This window comes from Stomoxys calcitrans, chromosome 2, assembly GCF_963082655.1.
Source record: "Stomoxys calcitrans chromosome 2, idStoCalc2.1, whole genome shotgun sequence".
NCBI lineage: Eukaryota > Metazoa > Arthropoda > Insecta > Diptera > Muscidae > Stomoxys > Stomoxys calcitrans.
Window position 1 is genome coordinate 21622928 of NC_081553.1, and position 27362 is coordinate 21650289.

General features: G+C 36.5%; 1 protein-coding gene across 2 annotated transcripts; it reads right to left on the reverse strand.

The window, feature by feature from the left end:
• On the reverse strand, positions 1-25376 carry LOC106086707 (RING finger protein unkempt). 2 transcript variants are annotated; one of them, XM_013251480.2, is made up of 10 exons: positions 25180-25376; positions 24797-25006; positions 18508-18927; positions 18244-18446; positions 17455-17609; positions 7658-7769; positions 7154-7279; positions 6646-7079; positions 6453-6572; positions 1-1417 (listed from the first exon to the last, which is right to left on the reverse strand). In XM_013251480.2, the coding sequence occupies exons 1-10, from the start codon at positions 25239-25241 to the stop codon at positions 1220-1222; spliced, it is 2040 nt and encodes a 679-aa protein (XP_013106934.1). In that variant the 5' UTR covers positions 25242-25376; the 3' UTR covers positions 1-1219. The 2 variants fall into 2 exon arrangements, with proteins under 2 accessions (XP_013106934.1, XP_013106935.1); XM_013251481.2 differs by lacking the exons at positions 7658-7769; positions 17455-17609 and having other exon boundaries at positions 25180-25375.
• Positions 25377-27362: the final 1986 nt, after the last annotated feature.

The following is a 27362-nucleotide window of genomic DNA, read 5'->3' on the forward strand; positions in this document are numbered from 1 at the left end:
TTTTTGTTTTGTTTTTGTGGTGGTTTAGTTTCATAGTTTACGCTTTTAGAATTTCATATTTGTTTCTCTGGTTGTCCATTGTCATTTTGGAATATAGTACATACACATTTATTTTTTATTTGTTTTTTTCATTTTTTTTAATAATTGTTATAATAATCATAATAATAAAAAGCATTAATTGTTTATTGTTCTGTGTTGTTTTTTTGTTTTTAATTCTTTTTACCTTTTTTTACACTTTTCATGTGTGTGTATATCTCTATAAGTGTGTGTGTGAGTGTTATTGTTGTTGTTTTTTTTTTGTTTATATCAATATATAATTGTCTCCAAAAGAGAAAGGAACTTAAACATACATATAATACATATATGAAAATTAAATATATGTATTTATTATTAAAAAAAATAAATCAAAATATATAAAAAAAGAAAAAACTTTAGTTTTCTCATCATTCTATTGTAAACGAGCATACATTCAATTGAAATTATACACCCAATGGAGGTGTAACTAACTATAAATACAATAAGAAATTAGTTTTGTAAAACAAAAATACTAGTTCTGCACTTATATAGAGAAAAAAATGTTTCACTTTGTTTTTGTGGAAACTGAAATATTTAGTTTGGTTGCTGTTGTTGTTGTTGTTGCAATTCATTCATTCATTTTCCTATTTTGTGTTAATGTTGCAAAAAAGTTATTTCTATCTGTCGGTCATTTAACTAAATACAAAAGTATTTGTTGTTGTTGTTGTTTCATCTGTTCACTATATCACTGTTAATACATACATACAATACAAAAATTGTTTATAAACGTAAAACATTTAGTAAAAAAATAGACTTCCTACAAGAGTTGTTGTTGTTGTTATCATTTAGCATATACAGTATAATATTATATAATAGATGTGTGTGTGTATGTGTAAACATTATAAATTTAATACGAGTTCTTCATTTTCATCATCATCATCAAATGAGAAAAGGATAAAAAAATCAAAAAAAAAAAAAAAATGTAAATAATATTTTTATAGTTCCATTAGTTTTGCTTTCCTGTTTCAATTGTTTGCATTTGTTTTTTTTTTTTTTTGTTAATATGTGTTCCTATAGTGTGTTTGGTTGGTATCTCAGCCATTCTTGGTCTGGCTATAAATACCGCAGAGGAGTTTTTTTTTGTCATCTTGTTGGCCTATTCTTGTGGCCATTATCCTTTTCACTTACACTGCCTTTTTCTCACTTAGGTGTGAGTTGTCACCACTGGTATTTGGCAATAGGGACACTCAGTCACCGACGTTGCACAATTATCACACAATATGAAATGATTGCATGGCTCTAAGGTAACAGTGCGATTATTTTCTTCACATTTCATACATTTCTTGGCGTTTTCCAGATATAAGACTTTCTCCACATCCTCCAAATCGGTACGAAGTTTGGACTAAAAATATATAAAAATGCAAGAAATTTTAATATACAATTAAAAAAAATCAAAGATAAACAGGTAAAGGTGTTTCAAGTTCGGATAGACCGACTTCTTTATGCTAGAGACGTGCACGTCAGTGATTTTTCACTTACGCTCACCAGACAAAACAAATATTGCATGCACGCTCATGCACGACTTTTTTATGTCGCCGAAAAAAACACTTCTCACGAAAAACTTATGAATGTCGTCGAAATTTACTTTCTATAGGAAATTTCGTCAAAATTAACTCTGTATAGGAAATTTCGTCGAAAGTAATCCGCCCCATGCCACTATGGACATACACCTTACACCTTAGCCAGTAATCGGCTTGTTGTGCGCTCTAAAAACTATAAAGTAACCTCTAAAAAGTAAGTTTTACAGTCTATAGGAAATTTTGTCGAAATTTACACTCTACAGAAATTTTGTCGAAATTTACTCTCTATAGAAAATTTCGTCGAAATTTACTCTCTTAGGAATTTCGTCAAAATTTGATCTCTATAGGAAATTTCGTCGAAATTTGCTCTCTATAGGAAATTTCGTCAAAATTTGCTCTCTATAGGAAATTTCGTCGAAATTTGCTCTCTATAGAAAATTTCGTCAAAATTTACTCTCTATAGAAAATTTCGTAAAAATTTATTCTGTAAAGGAAATTTCGTCAAAATTTACTCTCTATAGGAAATTTCGTCGAAATTTACTCTCTTAGGAAATTTCGTCAAAATTTGATCTCTATAGGAAATTTCGTCGAAATTTGCTCTCTATAGGAAATTTCGTCAAAATTTGCTCTCTATAGGAAATTTCGTCGAAATTTGCTCTCTATAGAAAATTTCGTCAAAATTTACTCTCTATAGAAAATTTTGTAAAAATTTATTCTGTAAAGGAAATTTCGTCAAAATTTACTCTCTATAGGAAATTTCGTCGAAATTTACTCTCTTAGGAAATTTCGTCAAAATTTGATCTCTATAGGAAATTTCGTCGAAATTTGCTCTCTTATGAAATTTCGTCGAAATTTGATCTCTATAGAAAATTTCGTCGAACTTTACTCTCTATAGGAAATTTCGTCAAATTTGCTCTCTATAGGAAATTTTCGTCGAAATTTACTCTCTTAGGAAATTTCGTCAAAATTTATTCTGCACAGGAAATTTCGTCAAAATTAACTCTATATAGGAAATTTTCGTAAAAATTTACTCTTTATAGGAAATTTCGTCGAAATTTGCTCTCTATAAGATATGTCGTCAAAATTTAACTTTATATGGAAATTTCGTCGAAATTAACTCTGTATAGGAAATTTCGTCAAAATTAACTCTCTATAGGAAATTTTGTCGAAATTTACTTTCTATAGAGATTTCGTCGAAATTTACTCTGCACAGGAAATTTCGTCAAAATTAACTCTCTATAGGAAATTTCGTCGAAATTTACTCTCTATAGAAAATTTTTCGAAATTTACTCTCTACAGGTAATTCCGTCAAAATTTACTCTTTATAGGAAATTTCGTCGCAAATTACTCTAAAGAATATTTCGCTGAAATTTACTCTCTTAGGATATTTTGTCGATATTTACTCTCTATAGAAATTTCGTCGAAATTTGCCCTCTATAGGAAATTTTGTCAAAATTTACACTCTATAAGAAATTTCGTCGAAATTTACTCTGCACAGGATATTTCGTCAAAATTAACTCTCTATAGGAAATTTCGTCAAAATTTACTCTCTATAAGATATGTCGTCAAAATTTAACTTTATATTGAAATTTCGTCAAAATTACTCTGAATAGGAAATTTAGTCAAATTAACTATCTAAGGAAGTTTCGTCGAAATTTATTCTCCAAAGGAAATTTCGTCAAAATTTACTTCTATAGGAAATTTCGTCAAAATTTACTCCCAATAGGAAATTTCGTCGAAATTTACTCCCTATAGAAAATTTTGTCGAAATTTACTCTCTATAGAAAATTTCGGCGAAATTTACTTTCTATAAGAAATTTCGGCAAAATTTACTTTCTATAAGAAATTTCGGCAAATTTACTTTCTATAAAGAATTTTGTTGAAATTGTCTATCTATAAGAAATTTCATCGAAATTTACTTTCTATAGGAAATATTGTCGAAATTAACTCTGTATAGGAAATTTCGTTGATAGTAACTCTATATAGGAAATTCCGTTGAAATTCACTCGCTATAGGAAATTTTGTCAAAATTTACTCTCTATAGGAAATTACGTCCAAATTTATTCTGCACAGGAAATTTCGTCAAAATGAACTCTCTATAAGAATTTTCGTCAAAATTTACTATCTATAAGATATGTCGCCGAAATTTACTTTCTATAGGAGACTTCGTCGAAAGTAACTCTCTATAGGAAATTTCGTTGAAATTAACTCTGTATCAGAAATTTCATCAAAATTTACTCTGCACAGGAAATTTTGTCAAAATTTACTCTCTATAGGAAATTTCGTCAAAATTTACTTTGAAATTAACTTTCTATAGAAAATTTCGTCTAAATTTACTCTTTATAGGAAATTTCATGGAAATTTACTCTTATAGGAAATTTCGTCGAAATTTCGTCGAAATTTACTCTATAAGAAATTTCGTGGAAATTTACTCTATAGGAAATTTAGACGAAATTTACTCTCTATAGGAAATTTCGTCGAAATTTACTCTCTATAGGAAATTTCGTCGAAATTTACTCTCTATAGGAAATTTCGTCGAAATTTACTCTCTATAGGAAATTTCGTCGAAATTTACTCTCTATAGGAAATTTCGTCGAAATTTACTCTCTATAGGAAATTTCGTCGAAATTTACTCTCTATAGGAAATTTCGTCGAAATTTACTCTCTATAGGAAATTTCGTCGAAATTTTAAATAGAAAAATGGAAAAATAGTTCATGGAAATTTATTTCGGTTGAGGATAAAATTAAAAAGTAAGTGCAATTTGTAAAAATTATTTCTTAAATGCTCCTCTATTTATAGCTCACCTGTAAATGATTCAATTTTTGTATTAAAAGATTTCTCAGCTCTATAGGAAATTTCGTCGAAATTTACTCCATATAGAAATTTTCGTCGAAATTTACTCCCTATAGAAAATTTCGTCAAAATTTACTTTCTATAGAAAATTTCGTCAAAATTTACTCTCTATAGGAAATTTCATCAAAATTTACTCTTATAGGAAATTTCATCAAAATTTACTCTTATAGGAAATTTCGTCGAAATTTACTCCCTATAGAAAATTTCGTCGAAATTTATTCTCTATAGGAAATTTCGGCGAAATTTACTTTCTATAAGAAATTTCGGCAAAATTTACTATCTATAGGAAATTTCGTCGAAATTTACTCTCTAAAGGAAATTTCGTCGAAATTTACTCTCTAAAGGAAATTTCGTCGAAATTTACTCTCTAAAGGAAATTTCGTCGAAATTTACTCTCTACAGGAAATAGCGTCAAAATTTACTTTCTATAGAAAATTTCGTCAAAATTTACTCTCTATAGGAAATTTCGTCCAAATTTACTCTCTATAGGAAATTTCGTCGAAATTTACTCTCTATAGGAAATTTCGTCCAAATTTACTCTCTATAGGAAATTTCGTCCAAATTTACTCTCTATAGGAAATTTCGTCCAAATTAACTCTGTATATGAAATTTCGTCGAGAGTAACTGTCTATAGGAAATTTCGTTGAAAATTACCATCTACAAAAAATTACTATCTACAAAAAATTACTATCTTGTCGAAATTTACTCTCTATGGGAAATTTCGTAGATATTTACTCTCTTTGGAATTTTCGTAGAAATTTACTCTGTAGGAAATTTCTCGAACAATGTACTTTCTATACGAAATTTCATCAAAATTTACTCTCTAAAGGAAATTTCACCAATATTTTCACTCTATGGGAAATTTACTCTCTATAGGAAATTTCGTAGAAATTTACTCTCTAGTGGAAATTTACAGTACAAAAATTTAGTCTCAATAAAAAAATTTACTTAAAATTGGAGGCCACCGTAGCACAGAGGTTAGCATGTCCGCCTATGACGCTGAACGCCTGGGTTCAAATCCTGAAGAAACCATCATAAAATTTTCAGCGGTAGTTATCCCTTTCTAATTCTGGCGACATTCGAGAAGTACTGTGGCATGTAAAAACTTATCCTCAAAAGAGGTGTCGTACTGCGGCACGCCGTTCGGACTCGGCTATAAAAAGGAGGTCCCTTATCATTGAGCTTAAACTTGAATCGGACTGCACTCACTGATATGTGAGAAGTTTGCCCCTGTTCCTTAATGGAATGTTCATGGGCAGTTTTGCATTTATAAGAAATTTACTCTCCATAAGGAATTTACTCCCCATAAGAAATTTACTCTCCATAAGAAATTTTCTCTCCATAAGAAAATTACTCTCCACAAGAAATTTTCTCTCCATAAGAAAATTACTCTCCATAAGAAATTTACTCTCCACAAGAAAATTACTCTTCATAAGAAATTTACTCTCCATAAGAAATTTACTCTCCATAAGAAATTTACTCTCCATAAGAAATGTACTCTTAGTATGAAATTTCCAGGGAATTTACTCTCCATAGGAAATTTTTTCGAAATTTACTTTCTATTCAAAATTTCATTCAGATCATCAATCAATCATTCAATTTTATCTAAAAGAGCGCAAAGGGAAAAATTTACTCTCTATAGTGAGTTTAGTCGAAATTAACTCTCTATGGGAAATTTCATTGAAATTTACTTGCTCCTGGAAATTTCATCGAAAATTACTCTATAGAAAATATTGTAGAAATCTACTCTATAGGGAATTTCATCCAAATTTATCAAAAATTTTTATCGAAATTTCGGCGATATTAACACTCTAAAGGAAATTTCCTTCAAATTTACTCTCTTAAGGAAATTTTGTCCTTATTTATTCTTTATATTACATTTTCTCGATATTTAATCTCTAAACGAAAATTTCATGGAAATTTATTTCCGTTGAGGATAAAATTAAAAAGTAAATGCAATTTGGAAACATTATTTCTTAAATGCTCCTCTATTTATAACTCACCTGTAAATGTTTCAATTTTTGTATTGAAAGATTTCTCAGCTCTGAAGATAAATTCAATTGTATTTGTGCAGTTTCATAACGATCTTTCCAGCCCATAGCTTCCTGTTTGGCCTCTGATAACTGCAAAACATAGAGAAAATGTTGATATTTCTTGTGACCATTGCTTGTGGTAGCCCCCAAAGAACATACATACCTTGCGTGAAATTTCTTCCAAGCGCGTTGATAGTTTCAATAGTTGCGATTTGGTGGTCATCAATTCCAATGTCATGCGGCCCACATCACCGTTGTTCTGCGTGTGCAGTGACTGCAAGGAAAATGCATTCTTATTGGTGGTCAAACTGTTGCCCAGCGAACCACTATTCAAATCATCGGGCATGGCATTCAAATCGGAGAGTCGCAGTGAGGGACTTATGGAGAGGCCATCATTGAAACCGGGTGAAATGATGTGCGAGGGAAAGAAGAAATTGTTGCTGCACTCATTTTGATTGGCGGCACTCAAGGAATTGCTCAATTTGTTTGTACTAGCACTGCCATAGTTGAAGGCATCCTGAACATTGAACAGGCCACCTGCGGTGTGATTGGTGGGACTGTAGGGAATGTTGACGGCAAATCCACTTGAATTAAAATCTGCAAAGAAATTGTGGAAAATTCTTGGTTATTCCTCATTCGGCTATGGGGTAAGTATTTTGCATGTGCGTTACCATTAATTGAGTTACTTAGGGCCGAATTTGGAATGTTAATGGGAGCCGAAGACCTGGTCATAAGACTGCTATTAGCTATACTGGCCGAGAGTGCGTTATCACGTTGCTCGTCAATGGAACAAGCGGCTGTTAACGAGTAATAAGAGTTAAAGTTAAGCTAAGAGTGTGAAGAGGCAACGAACGTAAAACAAAATTCTAAGGCTAAATTATGGCTAAAATACTCCTCGATGTGTGCACACAAATGAAATCATAGGCAAAAAAATTAGCCCAGGGCCGGTTGGCTTTTTTGCGTGTAATTTCAAATGTTCTAATTGAAATTTAAGTTATCCCCAACATCTTATTTGCAATTTATCCACAACCATATATAAAATACAAGAATTTTTGTCTCGACTTTTGACAAAAAAAAAAACAAAAACAAAAAAAACGCATGAATAACAGACACAAAATACATACATAGTAATTAAGTGGTAAGTAGTTCGATATAAACTCTTTGGGTATACTCACAAATTCTGTCCATTGGCAATGTGAAGTTTAAATATTTGCCCTGATTAGCGGATTTCTCCAAAGCATTAACCAACAAATTATTGGCTGAATCATTACCATCAATATTCAATAACTACAAAAGAATGTGGTAAAACAGATGATAAACAGATGTCAATGTGATTGAAACGCAATACAAAATGCAGCAATTGGCAGCAATGTTGGTTGATGGTAACCAACAACAACAGAAAAAAACGAAAACAAAAAGGGAAGCAAATATTTTTGCACAGTGCAATGTTATATTTTTGAGGTAGATGGGGGTATGTAGTGTTTTCTTTTTTTTTAGCAGGTTATATAATAGGTGGTAGGCGGCAGTTGAGTTTAAATGGGCGAACGCCAGAGGGTAAGGTGACAAATAATGACTACAAACTATTTGGATTGGCATATAGTTGTTATATGCTGCTACGATTTCTGATTACTCTCTTTAAATTTTTATACCACCGTAGGACGGTCATTTAGTCATTCCGTTTGCAACACATATCAATTTCCGACCCTACAAAGTATATATATTTCGGATCGTCGTAAAATTCTAAGACGATTTAACGATGTCCGCGTGTCTGTCCGTCCGTCTGTTGTCATCACTCTACAGCCTTCAAAATTTGAGATATTGGGCTGACATTTGACACAGATACGTCTTTTTAATGCACGCTAGTAAAGTTTTTGAACGGGCCAAATCGGACCATATTTGGATATAGCTGCTATATAGACCGATCTGCCGATAAAGGGTCTGAAGCCAATAAACGCTTTAATGTTTATCCCATTTCGCCGAAATTTGAAACTGTAAGTAGTTTTACGCTTCCCAACATTCGACCCAAATATGGTTTAGATGGGACTATATTTACATATAACTGTCATATAGACCGATCTGCCGATTAAGGGTCTGAAGCCCATAAAAGCTTTTTTTTTAACCGATTTCGCCGAAATTTGAAACTGTGAGTAGTTTTACACCTCCCAACATAGGACAAAAATATGGTTCAGATCGGACTATATTTAGATATGGCTGTCATATAGACCGATCAGCCGATAGAGGGTCTGAAGCCCATAAAAGCTCTATTTATTACCCGATTTCGCTGAAATTTAAAACAGTGGGTTATTTTAGGCCTCCCGACTTGAATCTGACTTGAATATGGATCAAATCGGACTTTATTTAGATATAGCTGCCATATAGACCGATCTGCCGATAAAGGGTCTGAAGCCCATAGAAGCTTTATTTTTTAACCGATTTCGCTGAAATTGAAAACAGTGAGTAGTTTTACGCTTCTTAACATCCGACGCAAATAGCTGCCATATAGACTGATATGCCGTTAAGGGTCTGAAGCTCATATAAGCTTTATTTATTACACGATTTTGTTGAAATTTGAAATACAAAATTCAACAGTTACTTATATTGGGTTGCCCAAAAATTAATTGCGGATTTTTCATATAGTCGGCGTTGACAAATTTTTTCACAGCTTGTGACTCTGTAATTGCATTCTTTCTTCTGTCAGTTTTCAGCTGTTACTTTTAGCTTGCTTTAGAAAAAAAGTGTAAAAAAAGTATATTTGATTAAAGTTCATTCTAAGTTCTATTAAAAATGCATTTACTTTCTTTTAAAAAATCCGCAATTACTTTTTGGGCAACCCAATATTTATTGGACCACTCAATGTCCATACGGAATTTGGATGCACAAGTTATCCAATTTTCACCGGATTGTGACGAAAGGAGGTTTACATATATACGCGAGGTGGTGGGTATCCAAAGTTCGGCTCGGCCGAACTTAATGCCTTTTTACTTGTTTTTATTCTCTCCCCGACTAAAAATTTAATTATTTGACAAAACGAACAAAGTTCTTTAAAAGTAACCATAATTATAAGAAAATTAAATCAAGCCATCAATACAACTTCCAACAGATGCATAAAATCATGTGCATGGTACCATGGGAGTTGAGTGATTTGTGTAGACAAAAAATCTGCCATTACACAAAAACTCATGCATTGGGAAAATTACAGCTAATAGACAGGGTTGTCGAGCGTGGTTTATGTTGTATTTATATCACAGAGGCGTTTTGGCTGCATAAGTACAACATAACAGCGTACAGCCTTTGAAGCCTTCACCCCTAATATGGCTGATAAGTAATTCTAAACCAAATTACGAAACGCGTCCCATCTCCGATCATTGAGATCGAGTCTCAAAAGAGAAACACACAAGTGTGTTCATTCGATGCTGTGTCAACAGCGACTAAAGGCCAGAGAATAAGAAAATGAGTGAATACAGCATCAACGCTAACTTAAAAAAAATTGGTTTTGTACACGGCTGTATTAGATCAAAACTATTAAGTTTAGCATGACAATTGATAAAAATTCAATCTGATTGCAGATGAAATTTGCCTACCACTCCATATTTCGTAAAGATTTTTTTTTAATTTTTATTTACTTTCAATCTGTCCTAGGACAATAAACAAATGTTTTAAATTTATTTTTATATACCCTCCACCATAGGATGGAGGTATACTTATTTCGTCATTCTGTTTGTAACTCCTCGAAAGTATATATATTCTTGATCGTCATGACATTTTATGTCGATCTAGCCATGTCCGTCTGTCGAAAGCACGCTAACTTTCGAAGGAGTAAAGCTAGCCGTTTGAAATTTTGCACAAATACTTCTTATAGGTGTAGGTCGGTTGGGATTGTAGATGGACTATATCGGTTCATGTTTTGACATAGCTGCTATATAAACCTATCTTGAATCTTGACTCCTTGAGCCACTACAGGGCGCAATTATTATCGGATATGGCTAAAATTTTGCACGACGCGTTCCGTTATGACTTTCAACAACAAAGTAAAGTATGGTTCAAATCGGTCCATAACCTGATATAGCTGCCATATAAACCGATCTGGGATCTTGACTTCTTGAGCTTCTATAGGGCGCATTTATTATCTGATTTGGCTGAAATTTTTTAAAACGGCTAATCTTCTTCAACACACAGGCAAATATGGTCTGAGTCGGTCTATAACCTAATACAGCTCCACTATAAAACGATCTCCCTTTTACTTTTTGAGCCCCGAAAGGACGAAATCCTTATTCGATTTGGCTGAATTTTTACACAATGTCTTCTACTGTGGTCTCCAAAATGCATTCCAATATGGTCCGAATCAGACCATAACTTAATATAGCTCCAATAGCATAGCAATTCTTTTATTTTATCCTTTCCTTTCGTTTGTTTGCCTAAAGAGAGAGACCGGAAAAAGAACTCTACAAATGCAACACATGGTGGAGGGTATATAAGATTCGGCCCGGCCGAACTTAGCACGCTTTTACTTGTTTAACATAGGTTGTTGTTGTGTTTGTAGCAGTGTTGTACACTGAGGCGGCAGCCCTTGCCGGTGAAGGAATCCAACGGATCAATCCGCTACGTACAACCGGCTGCCATGGGATTGTGGATTTAATATAGGAACCATCAAATTCAATAAGACACTAAAACAGTTTCCAAATATCTCACTCCTAAGAATTTTGAGAAATTTGTTTGTTTGATTTTTTGAGCTTTAAAAAATTGTCGACTTTCTCACTTACCCCCTTTTTTAATCTCAAACATCTTCGGGAGATCGCGAGCTATATCTAAATGTCTAAAGATCAACAACTTACCAGAGTCCTTAAGAGCGTAAATTTACTCCTATAGAGAAGTTTCGACGAAATTTCCTATAGAGAATAAATTTTGACAAATTTCGACGAAAACTTTCCTATAGAGAAAATTTCGACAAAAATTTTCTTTTCTCGTCTAGATTTACTTTCTATAGGAAATTTCGTCGAAATTTACGCTCTATAGAAAATTTCGCCAAAATGTACTCTTTTAAGAAAATTTCGTCGAAATTTACTCTCTATAGGAAATTTTGTCGAAATTTACTCTGTATAGGAAATTGTGTCGTGGGAAATTTAGCTCGTAGTCCTATGAGTCCCGCTATATACCTAAAGCTTTTCTAACCTCCTTCTTACTTCCTTTCAGTAATAGCCATGTCTCATTCTCCCCATAGGGTTTTCGACATCCTGTCAACCGTTTCGCTGTTCCACAGTGCTACATGCGAGTTCGTCGCCAAGCGAAAGGTTTCGGGTTAACCGAGTTTAATGACGGCAGTCCTGTGGCTTTCGCTGCCAAATAGTCTGCTCTTTCATTTCCCCTTACTCCGCCATAATTCGGCACCCAAACGATGCGGATCGTGCCATGCTCAGAGAAGGCATTAATCTCCTTCTTACGCTCCAATACTTTTCGTGACCTTAACGTTTTGGTTGTAATTGTCCTGATGGTCAACACTCGACGTCCTTGTGCGAACACCACACCACATCACGCATTCTGTAATTGCCCGGATCTCCGCCTAAAGGACCGTATTATATTCAGGCAGTTGAAAACAGATGTTTAGAACTATTAAGGCTGGAAATGGGGCCTGCATCTAAGGTTAGTCCAATGGCTCTACGGAAGCCTGATTAGACCAATACTAACTTACGCGTCAATAGTTTGGTAAACGGCGATGGAGAAAAAGTACAACACAAGGACACGTTTAGAGAACATGTTGCCGTGGCCTGGGCGAGGCGACGAGAAACGCGCCTACCGGGGTACTCGAGACTATTCTAAACATCCAGCCCATAGATATACATACGTATGGGACAATCACTTAGGCTATGAGATTTAAGGTGATGGGAAACATAAAAGAATAAAGGAGCAGATCACAACAACGCTGTATAATCGAAGCGACCATAGGAAAAAAAAAGAAAAGGTTTCGAATAGAATTCCTGAGGCTGCACTTGGGTTGAGTACGGGAAACAGAACTCTGGTATAGCCATCTTATATACAGATAAATTAAAGCTGCCGGTTAACGAGTCACATAGGACATCGAGCGCACTTAGAAAAATAGTTGCGGCGCAAATAGGTCATGTGGGAAAAATGACGAGACGTTGGAACATTTCCTTTGTGAATGCCCGGCTTTCGCATCTGACAGACTCCGACTCTTGGGTGCGGATACGATAGCAGACTTGAACCTTGAAACAGCTAACGGGCATAGAATAAAAACGATTAAGGATTTTTCCTATAAATAGCGCACAACAAGCCAATGACTGACTTATGGTCCTATGTATCGCAAAAACATTGATTTCAACGTGAAAAGCGATCCTTGTCAAACTCCTTAGATAAAGAAGCTCGTTATGGTCCATAGGACAGATTGCCAAGGCTACATTATGGCCATTGGTTATTAAAAGCCACCAATAACTCACATCGTGGTGGTCATATCGTGCATAAGCGAATGGATGCTGAAATTTAGATTACTTCCACACATTTTTTGTCATTTGTATAAATTAAAAATATATTTACACGAAAAAATTTTCTTTTTAAATTGGTCGGACATCGTGTCAGCTACACTGTAGACCAAATCCAATGGGGCGACGAGGAACACGCCTACCAGGGTACTCGAGACTATTCTAAACTTTCAGCCCATGAGATTTAAGGTGATGGGAGATATGAAAGAATATAGAAGCAGGTAATAACATCGCGATATAATCGAGGCGACCTTAGGAAAGGTTTCGGATAGAATTCCTGAGGCGGCACTTGGGTCGAGTGCGGAGAATAGAACTCTGGCATAGCCATCTGATATACAGATAGATTAAAGCTGCCGGTTAACAAGTCACATAGGACTTCGGTCGACTAGGAATAGTGTTGCCGAGAAGAAATTCCGATACTTCATTGACGTAGCAGCCACTCGCTTCATATCAGCCAGTCGAAAACTCCAAATAAGTCATAATTTTCCGGCGCAGGCAGCGTGGAACCCGCAGACGAGCGTGATGGGATTCTTCGACTCAATCTACTACTAACCCTATATTCAAACAACTGACTCCGAAAAACAAAAAGGCGTTCAACTGTAGCTTGAGTGTCGGTATACTGTAACTTAAATCTCGAAGGCCGGCGAAAGAATATTCAACTATCGAATAATTGAGCTTCCCGAGAGTAATAGAGCAAGAAGAGTCATTCGTCGCATGCATGATCTCCGTTGCCTCCGAGCCGTGGATGAGGTCACAAATGTAATCCGCAGCACTAAGCCCTGATCCATGAAGTTTCTAAACTGAAGCTAAAGAAGCTGGTTGTATAGGGTGTTCATCCAGGTTCTTTGGGGTCTTCAGACTGTCTCTGGACACCCTTATACTACCCGAAAATAGGCAGAACGATCCGGCTACGGAAGTAAGAACTCAGGCACTACACCTTCCGATCCTTGTTGTTCTAAGGGCATAATCGACAGTAAAAAGCAACCTGGTTGGCAGCTTAAGACAATTCCTCGGTCAGTGGAAAATTATGCATCGCCTATGTGGATTCAGCAGATAAGCATAATGCAGTGGAACAAAATCCAATACTGCCAGAATTCTACCCTCCAAAAGACACAAAGGGGACATATTTATGTGTGACCTCTATAAGTGGCCTATTACGGATAATAATTGAAGAGAAATTTGAACCTTCCTGCTACGCAGACAACATTATAATTATCGCCTAAGGGACACCAGAAGTAGAAACTCCGAAAGAGTTTGAGAAATAGCAGTCGTGCTAGACCTAGAGGTTATAGACATACAGATTACATACGAGGCAGAGGGGGAGTAGATAGAAGACAGGAGCAGGTCATTCTATAGCTGCGTATTCGAGGCGATGATAGATGGATGGATGGACCTTGGAGCAGTAACAAACAAAATGTAGGGCATTAGCAAGTAAATGTTATAAAGAGATGAACGATCTCTCTGAGAATGGTACGGTCTGCATCATTTGGATACCGTGCGATAGCGCAGTAAGGGGGAATAAGAGGGCAAACGACTTGGCCGTGTGGACGAAAGGACTGACGTTGATAAACTTAGCGAAGCCTTTCATTGCGACAACAGAGTTGTGAAGGAATTTCTTAACCGATTTTTAGGTATAGGTCCGTTGTTTCAGTCAAAAGTTATGCGAGTTACAAATCAAAAAATGTGAGAAAGCATTTTTTGTCATTTTTTGGTCGAAAAATTTAATTTCATTGTTACATCTTTATTGGCTTTTTTTACAAAAAACTAGAAAACACCTTCGATTCCTCAAAAACGGAAGTTCAAGCCTCAACTGGATAACATATTGTTACACTAGGTGGTGCCTAAATACATTCAAACAAATAAAAGCGTGCTAATTTCGGCCGGGCCGAATCTGGGGAACCCACCACCATGGATTCTGCCAAAAATATTTATACAAAATAAATTCAGGGCATAATTTTACTACATACTAAACTTCTGTCAAACCAGCAAAAATTAAAGTTTCTAGGAACCGAACAAGGATGATCAGTTTATAGATCGATTTGGACAGTACTTGAAGCAGTTGATGGAAGTCATAACACAACACCTCATGCAAAATTTCAGCCAAATCGGAAAGAAATTGTGGCTTGTATGGGTACAAAAAGTCAAATCGGGATATCGGTTTATATGGGAGCTGTATCAGGTTATAGACCTATTTGGACAGTACTTGGCACAGTTGTTGGAAGTCATAACAAAAGACTGCATGCAAAATTTCATCCAAATCGGACGAAAATTGCGACTTCCAGGGGCTCAAGAAATCAAATCATTAGATCGGTTTATATGGGAGCTATATCAGGTTATAGACCGATTTGGTTCGTACACCACCACATGCAAAATTTCAGCCAAATCGGACAAAAATTTCGGCTTGTATGGGCTCAAGATGTCAAATCGAGAGATCGGTTTATATGGGAGCTATATCAGGTTATATACCAATTTGGATCGTATTTGACGCAGTTGTTGAAAATCATTACGGAACACTATGTGCATAATTTGAGCCAAATCGGATAAAAATCGCGGCTTGTAAGGACTCAAGAAGTCAAATCGGGAAATCGGTTTGTATGAGAGCTATATCAAGGTATAGACCGGTTTGTAAGTAGCGGATTAACCCGATGGATTCCTAAGCTAAGTTCGGCCGGGCGGAATCTTATATACCTTCCACCATGTGTTGCATTTGTCGAGTTCTTTTCCCGGCGTCTCTTTTTAGGCAGAATTGCTATGCTATTGGAGCTATATCTAGTTATGGTCCGATTCGGACCATAATGGAATGAATGTTGGAGACCACAGTAGAAGTCATTGTGTAAAATTTCAGCAAAATCGAATAAGGATTTCGCCCTTTCGGGGCTCGAAAATTACAAAAAAGGGGGATCGTTTTATAGGGGAGCTGTATTAAGTCATAGACCGATTCAGACCATATTTGACACGTGTGTTGAAGGTTATGGGAGAAGCCGTTCCGCCACTTCGGATAATAATTACGCCCTCTTAAGGCTCAAGAAGTCAAGACCCAAGACCGGTTTATATGGCGGCTATATCAGGTTATAGGTCGATTTGTACCATACTTGACACAGTTGTTGGAAGTCATAACAGAACACTATATGAAAATTTTCAGCCAAATCGGACAAAAATTACGGCTTTTAAGCATTTAAGAAGTCAAATCGAGTGTTCTGTTTATATGGGAGCTATATCCAAGTCTGAACCGATATGACCCATTTTTTATCCCCTATTTTTAATACATCGATATTAAGTATCTGTGCAAAATTTCAACCGGCTAGCTTTACACATTCGACCTCTATTGTGATTTCGACAGATGGGCGGACGGACGAACGTCTCTTTACGAAATTGAAATGTATAGAGCGGAGGTATTTGCAAGACGATATGCAAAATTTCAGGGCCCTAGCCAGTCTAGGCCCTATTCTTGGGCCCTCTGTTTAAGTCATCCACTACCGATTTTTGTTTGCAATTCAATTTTCAAAATTCTTCGTTGGTAATTACTTCTCAAGCCACATAAAGCACAAGCTTTTCTGTGTCAAATATCCTTAATTGTTATGGAGATAATCAACTAAAAAAATTGTTTTCGATTTTTTAACCAGGCTGACCTCAAATTTTGTGATTTGTGAAGACGTTTGTGAACCGATTTTTTATTCTTAATATGATTTAGATAGCTTATTTGAAAGTCGGACCATAAAAACGCTTTTGGAAACCCTAAAAAACATTTTGTAGGGCCGAGGTGACAACCTCTGAAGGTCTAAAGGGCCCCCGGGTCTTCTATGGTACTGAAAATTTTGCGCATAGTCTTCATTTGTAAATTGTTCATTTACAAATGCGGACTTACTTTTCCTTATTTTTTCCATACGTATCGCAGGGAGACTTCACTTCGGGGAGAAGTTTTTATATGTCTTGAAAATGTCTCCAGCATATCCCTACCCTGTTCTGTCATAACAACGAAGAAGCTTTTAAACATAAGGTTAAAAAGAAAATATGTTGTGGTCATAGGAAAATGGTTTATACTCTTCATTATATTAGTCTTCTGACTAAGTCTTCTGCTTTAAGGATTCCAAATAGTAGATAAATCTTCAAAATAAAAATTCAAAATTTGATAAACCTTAATTGGAAAGTCGGTGGCTAAAATGATGTGGAAAAAAGCGACAGGAGTGAGAAAAGCAGATGCTGATATACATTTTACAAAAAATTATAACAATACACGGTGTGGTCTTTGTTGTTTGATGTGTGTTAGATTATATATAACCTCAGACAGATGTGAATAGAGGGGGGACTTTGAAAAAAAAAGAGAGAAAAGGTTGGGTGGTATATTATATGTCAACTACATAGATGGTAACATGTTTTCTTATGTGTTGTTGTTGTTGTTGCTGCTGTTTATTTTTTTTTTTTTTTAATTGATAGGGGAAAAATATTGTTTTGCTAATTTTTCAATTTAATGGAATACATACATTTTCGCCAATTGTCATTAGTCCTGAGCCGCTTTTGTTGTTTGTCGCATCCTTAGGCTTGATATCGGGCAAAGCATTTGATATTAAATCACTTAGAGCTAAATTTGTAGTAATTGCATCTAAATCGCGGGACTTCTCCTCAGTGACAATATAAGCTAAACAGTCAGTGGTGAGTAGTAGTAGTAGTGGTACGGTAGGAGAAGGACGAGGAGAAGGAGGAGACGACAACGATTTTTTAGTTGTACCCAATCAATTTTTATGAGTTGGTGATGATGATTAATTGAATTTCATTTTTTATTATTTTTTTTTTTATTATTTCAAAAAATTCAAATGCCATCGAACACACGCCCACACATGTTGGGGCATTAGTGTAGAATATCAACAAATAAATAAAAGAGTGAAAAAACGATAAAGCTCAAATCATTTGTTTGTTCCATCGATAGTCATACCAATTAAATATAGATTTGTTTATGCAAAAAAAAAAATATATTATATAATTAAGAAAATACAATGGAATATGAGAGAAATACGGGAAACAGAATCGACAGTAGAGGGAAAAATCAAAATATTGGCATCTCAGTGGCCAATTTACAAATGACAATTAGGTTAACACTTTTTTCATAGACCGAAAAAACAAGGTATGTTTTTGAGAGTATTATTCAATTCATATACAAAATGGTTGTGGAAAAAAGCACACCAATTACTAAAGACTTATCTATATAGAGTTCTTCTAACGAATAGGGAAATAGGAAAGGAGAACTATAAACAAACGGTCTTGATGATACTTACGTTCTACATGGGCAAATGCACAAAAGACACTACGAGGACAGTAACCGGCTTGTTGCACATCGTTGCATTTTGTCGATTTATAAATTTCCGGATGAAATTGTTGCTCGGTGCGAGTGTGGCAATACTGGCAATTATCACCGGCCTCACAATTGCTAGGTTCACCCCATTCCTCGCCATGTTTGACATTCGGACAAGGAGTAGATCTGCAATGGAAATAATGCTTTAAACATATGTACCGCACAGGCCACTAAATGTGCTACTAACCTATATTTGACTTTACGTGGACTACGACGTTTATCCTTGCTATTATGATACTGAGGGCATGCATAGCCCTGACGACACAGACGTGGTGGCCGTTTGCATGGCTCCGTTTTATAATTTGCCAATACATAATTAGTATCCTGCCACTTGGGATCCTCATTCATAAGATTGCGTTCTTTGTCTAATGCATTCTGTGCATTGGCACCATCCAACGTTAGCTCGGCATTCTGCAAAGCCTCCAATTCCTTAATATCATACACTGGTGGTCTTTGGTCCTGAGCACCATGGGCAAAAGCACAATGGTGCCCATTCTTTACACAATAGCCACGGCTGTCTGTGTCATGGACGCACATGCATGTCTTGTAGTAACGCAAGTGATAACGTCGTTCAGTGTCACCGGCTGTCCGATGTAAAAAGGGACAACTAAAAAGAGAAGAATAGCAAATGTATTAAAAACAAAGAGAACAAGTAAAAGCGTGCTAAGTTCGGCCGGGCCGAATCTTATATACCCTCCACCATGGATCGCATTTGTCGAGTTCTTTTCCCGGCATCTCTTCTTAGGCAAAAGCAAGTAAAAGCGTGCTGAGTTCGGCCGGGCCGAATCTTATATACCCTCCACCATGGATCGCATATATCGAGTTCTTTTCCCGGCATCTCTTCTTAGGCAAAAAAGGATATAAGAGAAGATTTGCTCTGCTATTAGAGCGATATCAAGATATGGTCCGGTTTGGACCACAATTAAATTATATGTTGGAGACCTGTGTAAAATGTCAGCCAATTCGAATAAGAATTGCGCCCTTTGTGGGCTCAAGAAGTTAAATAGAGAGATCGATTTATATGGGAGCTATATCAGGCTATAAACCGATTCAGACCATAATAAACACGTATGTTAAAGGTCATGAGAGAATCCGTCGTACAAAATTTCAGGCAAATCGGATAAGAATTGCGCTCTCTAGAGGCCCAAGAAGTGAAGATCCCAGATCGGTTTATATGGCAGCTATATCAGGTTATGAACCGATTTGAACCATATTTGGCACAGTTGTTGGATATCATAACAAAATACTACGTGCCAAAATTCATTCAAATTGGATAAGAATTGCGCCCTCTAGAGGCTCAAGAAGTCAAGACCCAAGATCGGTTTATATGACAGCTATATCAGGTTATGGACCGATTTGAACCATACTTAGCACAGTTGTTGGATGTCATAACAAAACACGTCGTGCAAAATTTCATTCCAATCGGATAAGAATTGCGCACTCTAGAGGCTCAAGAAGTCAAGACCCAAGATCGGTTTATGTGACAGCTATATCAGGTTATGGACCGATTTGAACCATACTTGGCATAGTTGTTGGATGTCATAACAAAACACGTCGTGCAAAATTTCATTCCAATCGGATAAGAATTGCGCACTCTAGAGGCTCAAGAAGTCAAGACCCAAGATCGGTTTATATGGCAGCTATAACAGGTTATGGACCGATTAGGACCATACTTAGCACAGTTGTTGGATGTCATAACAAAACACGTCGTGCAAAATTTCATCCCAATCGGATAAGAAATGCGCACTCTAGAGGCTCAAGAAGTCAAGACCCAAGATCGGTTTATATGGCAGCTATATCAAAACATGGACCGATATGGCCCATTTGCAATACCAACCGACCTACACTAATAAGAAGTATTTGTGCAAAATTTCAAGCGGCTAGCTTTACTCCTTCGGAAGTTAGCGTGCTTTCGACAGACAGACGGACGGACGGACGGACGGACGGACGGACAGACGGACGGACGGACGGACGGACAGACGGACGGACATGGCTAGATCGACATAAAATTTCACGACGATCAAGAATATATATACTTTATGGGGTCTCAGACGAATATTTCGAGTAGTTACAAACAGAATGACGAAATTAGTATACCCCCCATCTTATGGTGGAGGGTATAAAAAGGCAGTAGTACATACAGCTGTGTTCGAAATTTTAGAAGTGTGCTCCTTTTAAACCAAAATTTTACTTATTTTATAAAAATACTAGCTGAACCGGGCCCGCTCCTCTGCGCCTTCTTTTACTTTATATGAAACAGAATTATGCATTGAATATCTATTTTCGACAATTAGAGAGTCTTTAGTGAAATACCATGCTACGAAAATAGTATTGGATTGCCCAAAAAGTAATTGCGGATTTTTCATATAGTCGGCGTTGACAAATTTTTTCACAGCTTGTGACTCTGTAACTGCATTCTTTCTTCTGTCAGTTATCAGCTGTTACTTTTAGCTTACTTTAGAAAAAAAAGTGTAAAAAAAGTATATTTGCTTAAAGTTCATTCTTTTAAAAAATCCGCAATTACTTTTTGGGCAACCCAATATATGTATATCGCTTGGCTAACAGTATAAGAATATAAATGCCTTTATCTGAATCCTATGTGATCTTTATTGGTCTATGAATTCGCTCGGAGGGTTTAGGGTCATTGGCGTTTGACTACTACAAAGGCCTCAAACATTCGAATCAAGTATGGTAGAAATTGGTCCTTAACCTGATATAGTTTCAGTCGCATTGCAATTTTTTCCAATATCCTTTGTTTTCCCATGGTGGAGGGTATATAAGATTCGGTCGGACTTAGTACACTTATAGTTGTTTGATTTATATTTTTATATTTATATTGGCAAGGCCGGCAGATCTCTGTCTAGACCTTGTTTCATCACACAATACAATTTTACATTTGTCGGTACACAGTATGTGTAGGGCATGTGGGGAAATGTTCCAACGTGCACATTTATATCAATGCCCCACTTTGGTAACTAATCAAGGGTTAGGTAAGGTTAGATTGGCTGTCGGACTGAGACAGATTTAGTCCATTGCTATACCACAAGCCCATACTGGGAATCGAACCCACGAGCCCCGCACTGTTAATCCGAAGAAGAAGCTACCAACTCCACTATCGGGGCGACACAGATTCCCTAAGATATATGTAACTTTGTGGGGACACTTTTTATACCACCCCTATTCCGTTAACAACACCTCGAAATATTGATTTGGCACCCTAAATATAGTATATATTTTCTGGATTGTCTTGACTTTCTGAGTCAATCTCCGTTCGCGGAAATTTCGCTTGTAATGTTTTTTTACTTCCAAAACTGTTCTACGTACGGTTCAAATCGGTCTATAATCGGATGTAACTCCCATATAAACCGATCTCACGATTTGACATCTTTAGTCACTGAAAGCCGCAATTTTCAGACGATCGAGTAGAAATTTTGCATGGAATGTTTTGTTATGACTTGCAATAACGGTGCTAAGTGCGTCCAAATCAATCTGTGTCTTGATATAGCTCCAATGGAAAACCATTGCCAACTCCATGGAAAATACAGCGAAATCCATACTTGGGCAACCGAAAGCTCCCCCATGAAGCCCATGGTAAGACCAAGAGTGTCGAAATGCTACTGAAGGCAAGAATGCGGCTTGCATAGTAACTATGCAATCAGTAGCAACAAGACAGATGAAGGAGAGGTATCGGGAGAAAATAAATAAATAAATAAATAAAAAAGGAGGAAATGTAAAGATCTGAGATCAATTGTGAGCGAATTGAGGTGTACCAAAGAATCAAATAACCAACCGATGGCTTCGGTACAGACACATTTTGCTGCCGAGACAAAGAAGAAAATATGGTAGCTAATACAGATAGCCTGCCTGGGATATGGAAAGAATATTTTTTTCCAGCTGCTCGTGCCTGTCAATGACGGCGAAGAGGATACCGCCCCGGCATGGGACAGCTGCGAGCACCACACAGGCCGGAACATTGAGGTCCGATCTGTGTGGTGTTCATTGCTGTTACGAAAAGCTTAGCTGCGAGCTACCGGCCACGTGCACAGGTTGCGGAAAGTGGTATGCTCCATACGGAGAAGTTGCAATAGCAGTCGGAATCAGCGAAATCGACCGGAAAGTCTCAGTGAGAGGTCGGGCGGCACCGGCTCTTGCACAAATACTGGTGCTTGATATTACGAGGCTAGTTAAATAACTAATGTTCCCGCGGCGATCGGTCTTTTGGACCGGAACGATCTTGCTCACCTATAGGATCGCCACCTCCACATGAAGATGTGGCTACAAGAACAAGAGGATACCGCAGAACCAAAGTTTACCACCTAGTCAGAATAAAGTCCAAGTAACAGTGACCAAACTAAGAAACAATAACGCAGCAGGAGCCGATGGGTTACCAGCTGAACTATTTAATACCGGAGGCGACATACTGATAAGAAGTATGCACCAGCTTGTCGGCGCGATCTGGCTAGAAGAACGCTTACCCAATGGTTGGAACTTCAGCATAATATGCCCCGTACACAAAAAAGAAAACAAGATGGAATCTGTCAGCTACAGAGGAATAAGTCTCCTCTCCACCGCATGCAAGATACCTTTGGGGTAGTGTGTGAAAGAGTAAAATCTAAAGTCAATGGGATAATTCCAGCTTTAGAACTGGTGAATCTACTATAGATCAGATTTTTGCACTGCGCCAAATCCTGGAAAAGACCTGAGAATAATGGGTCAACTCTTCGTTAATTACAAAGCCGCTTTCGACAGCCTTATACGTTCAAAATTCAAGCCATACCTCAGTTTGGTATCCCTGCAAGATTAATAAGACTCTGCAGGATGACGCTTGCTGATACTCGTACACGTTCCGCAGTAAGAAAAGAAATATAAAAAAATTTTCTCTGAACCATTCAATACCCAACGAGGTTTCAGACAGGGAGAAAGACTGGACAGAATCAATGAAAGTGGTTCTTGCAGTAAATGGAGATAAGACAAATTGAATGGTATCAACTCCTACACCATCTTGTACACCCGAGCAGATAAAAAAATGGAGAAAGTTGGAAACCTCAGCGTTAAGATAGTCAGCATAGGTAAACGTATCAAAATACAAATGTTGCGTTGGATAGGTCATGTCAGAATGAATGAAGAAGCTCTAGCGAAGAAGTCAGTTGAAGGTGGTACACGCAAACCGGGACGACCAAAAGTTCGATCAATCCCATGGAATCAGGTTGTACGTACTGGATTGACCTGATGAATTTCTTCTCGACAGGGAATGCCGCCTCAGTGTGCAAAACACTGCTATAACAAAAAAAACCAAAAGTCCGATAGGAAGATTGAGTGGTGAAAGAAATCTCAAAACATGGTACTTCACATATCATCTTAATCTGGGCCTTTAAGTAAAAATCTACCATAACATAGGTACATATGGAAGTTGGATTTTATTCTGAACCGATTTCTGCGAAATTGTCCATCTGAAAAAATATGTAGTTAAAGGTTGGTACTATTTACGATTTTCCCTGGCGAAATTCCATTTTAAAAAGGAATTCATGTAAAAAATGGTCTTATTTTAAAAGTTTGTATTTCCTGGAAGAAATGTGCATTTGGGGCCTTATTGCATATCCCGTTTGGGGCTTTTTTGCTAAATGCTGCGAAAAGTGAACGTAGTACCGGTAGCAAATAGGACATGGTAATTGGGTACGTTGTGATATTACATACTACCAAAGTAGTAAGGGGTATCAAAATGGCACATTATTTCAATATATTTATCCAGAGATATAGCTATTGCTGCAAGCAACAACAATTTATTGCTTTTTTTTCTCAAACCGAAAATTTTCCCATTCAAATAATTTAAACATTTTTTTGCAAGTCTAAAAATGTCCACATTTCTCGAAATTCAAAACAAAACAAAATAAAAAACAAACAAGAAAAAAACAATCAAAAGATAACAGGAAAAAAATACACAATAGAAAGAGACAAAAAACAAGCAAATAAGAATGAGTGAAGAAGACAGATGCGGCAAAATGAATGGAATCAAACAAAACATAAAGTCAAAGAAGGCAAGAAAAAACAATACAAACAAAAAATAATGCGTAAATCAGAGAGAAACCACGGCAGAAGGGAATGGAGGAGGAAGAGTGCCAAGGGGCCGGAAACGGGGATATACAAAATGAAATTTCGCAAAACTACAACACTACATCAACAAATGTTTTGATAAATATGCACCACCCAAATTTCAGAAAGAGTGAATTTTAATTAGAAACAAGCGACAGATTTGCTCCCAATACTGAGATTAGAAATTAACTTTTTGGGGGCAGCCGAAAATAAGTGCACAGCGAAGGCAAACACACACACTCACACACACTCAAGCACACAGGGACGATGGATTCAGAAAGCATACATGTACACATACCCATTTTTTTTCCCAACCAGACTTGTTCACTTCATTTTTTCACAACAATAATACGCAATTTCCCACTAAGAAGAAGAAAGATACTTACTCATCGCCATCCGGACATATGCCTGTAGTTTCATCGTATTTTGTGCAATAGTTATCAGCGCTATAATTGAAGGTACCATCGCGCTTTCTTATCGGTCTGCGGCGTCTTTGATTCTGGAAATGCCAATTGAAACATACAAAGGGACGGTGCTGATTGCATTTGTGTTGTAAAAAGGATTGACACTGTTCCACACGGAATTCCTTCAAATATCTACACAAATGGTGATTAGGATGAATTAGATGTTCAAGTTGCGAAACAATCAAGGAATCATTTCAAAATATACACGGCAGCGGGAGGCAAGTAGCGGGCACATGGAATGGAATACAAATTAACTTTTATCTCTATACACACAATTTTATTGCCACAAATTTTGTTTTATTTACGTATAATGATTCGGTTTCTCCTGCTGTGTGGACAGCAAAAGTTTATTCGTCTCAATCGCCATCTGTTCACGCAATTTTCAATTATTTAATATTTTCAATATTGAAATAACCAAAAATACATTCAAATTATCATAAATTTAAATAGTAATAACACTTTTATTGGGTTCAATATCCAAATTTTTTAACACAATTATTTTACGTCAATTCTGCTGTTGAAAATAAAATAACTAGTGACGCTACACGAAAAGAGACACAAGTCGGACAATGTTAAGCCGATATGTAGCCGTCCACAGAATGCATGGCAACGCCGGCAAAAAAGAAAAAAACATATCCAACAAGTATTCAAACGAAATTTTTGTTGTTTTTTTATATCTTTAGACTCTTTTTTCATTATATAATTTTTGGAGGATCTTTGACATAGCATGTTTTCAAGATTTTGATTGTAATGCTCAGTTTACAGCCAGTAGTCCAGACCACTAGTTCCACCTGGTTATGCACTAGCTCTAAAGTAATGAGGACTAGTACCACCTTTGTTTACTTTCAGTATAAGCAACTGCAGGATTCACTGAATAAGGTTAAGCCAAGCGATCAGCCGATATACTTTTTTTTATATTTGGCAGTACTTGGTATTGAGGATGTCAACTTGTTCTCTTTTTACATTCATTCTTTGTTTACGTTTTCTCCTATATGATGACATTTTCAATCGTCAGATTTGACATCCTTAATGATGTTTATGGGGCCTATCCACTTTGTGTTTTGCATGTGACCTAACCTTCTATTAGTGAATCCTGAAGCAACTGGTGAATTCAACATGGGTTTGTCATTGGAGTAGCTAGTTGACCCTGGAAATAGTACTTCTGCTGACTCCAACAAACTAGCTCCGTAATACGCATGCTTATTGCATAGTGTTTAATTAATTATTTAATTCAATTAATTAATTCATTACTGCACAGCAATCAGGATTCACTGAATACGGTAAAGCCAAGCGATCAGCTGACATACATTTTTTTAATTTTAGCAACTTATTCTCTTTTTACATCCATTCATTTTCAATCGGCAGATTTGACACCCTTAATGATGTTCAAGGCGGATTTATAAAGGTGGTCTCACGCGAACAGCTGTCAACAGCCGGCCAAGTTTGACGGTATTAAGATATCAGATTTTTGTTTGCATTGCCTTTGTTGTCTTCTTCTTTCTCGCATATTCTCAGTTCATGTTCATGTATGCACATGTATACACACACGCTCACAAACTTCTTTGAGTGCGTTGGCAGAACGTCGATCAGCATGATGGCAAGATGGCGGATTGCACCATATGATTTGTAGTTGCCTAGTAATGACTTGCAGCTAAAATGCCTATTAAATTATTGCGAAATCCGACAGACTCTATTCTTTGCCATAACACAAACAAAAGCCAAACATCGAAACACATCATCATTGAAACAGAGTTGATTGGCGCCCATTACGTAGGCATTTAATTACATTGGCAATTAATTAAAGCGAAATTTGTATTAGCGCAGCAAGATGGCGCAATACGTACACACGATGAGTACGATCATGATGTGCCGTGTAAAAAGCTCATGAGAAATTGAAAATTCTAATTGGATACAGGATTCACTAATAGAAGGTTAGGTCACATGCAAAAACACAAAGTGGATAGGCCCCATAAACATCATTAAGGATGTCAAATCTGACGATTGAAAATGTCATCATATAGGAGAAAACGTAAACAAAGAATGAATGTAAAAAGAGAAAAAGTTGACATCCTCAATGCCAAGTACTGCCAAATATTAAAAAAAAAGTATATCGGCTGATCGCTTGGCTTAACCTTATTCAGTGAATCCTGAATTGGATATTGGTTAGATTTTTTTTCACGTAACCAACAATCATTTGTTGCAGTGCATTGCGTTGGCTTTTGGCAAATTAAGGGTTGGAGGGGGGAAAGAGGGTGTAGTGTTTATTGATATTTGTCTTAAATTTCTGGAGGTCAATGCCGGTGGGAAAGACATTAGCCGGAAGTCGGTTCCACATACGAATGGTTCGGGCGAAAAATGAATTTTCTCGGTAATGCATGGTTCGGTCGACTGGCCAATCAATTACAAATGCCTTAAATTGAAATGTCAAAGTAGTTTTAGAAAAAAAAATTGTTTTACAACTTATCTTCTAAAAATGTGTGTTTATATT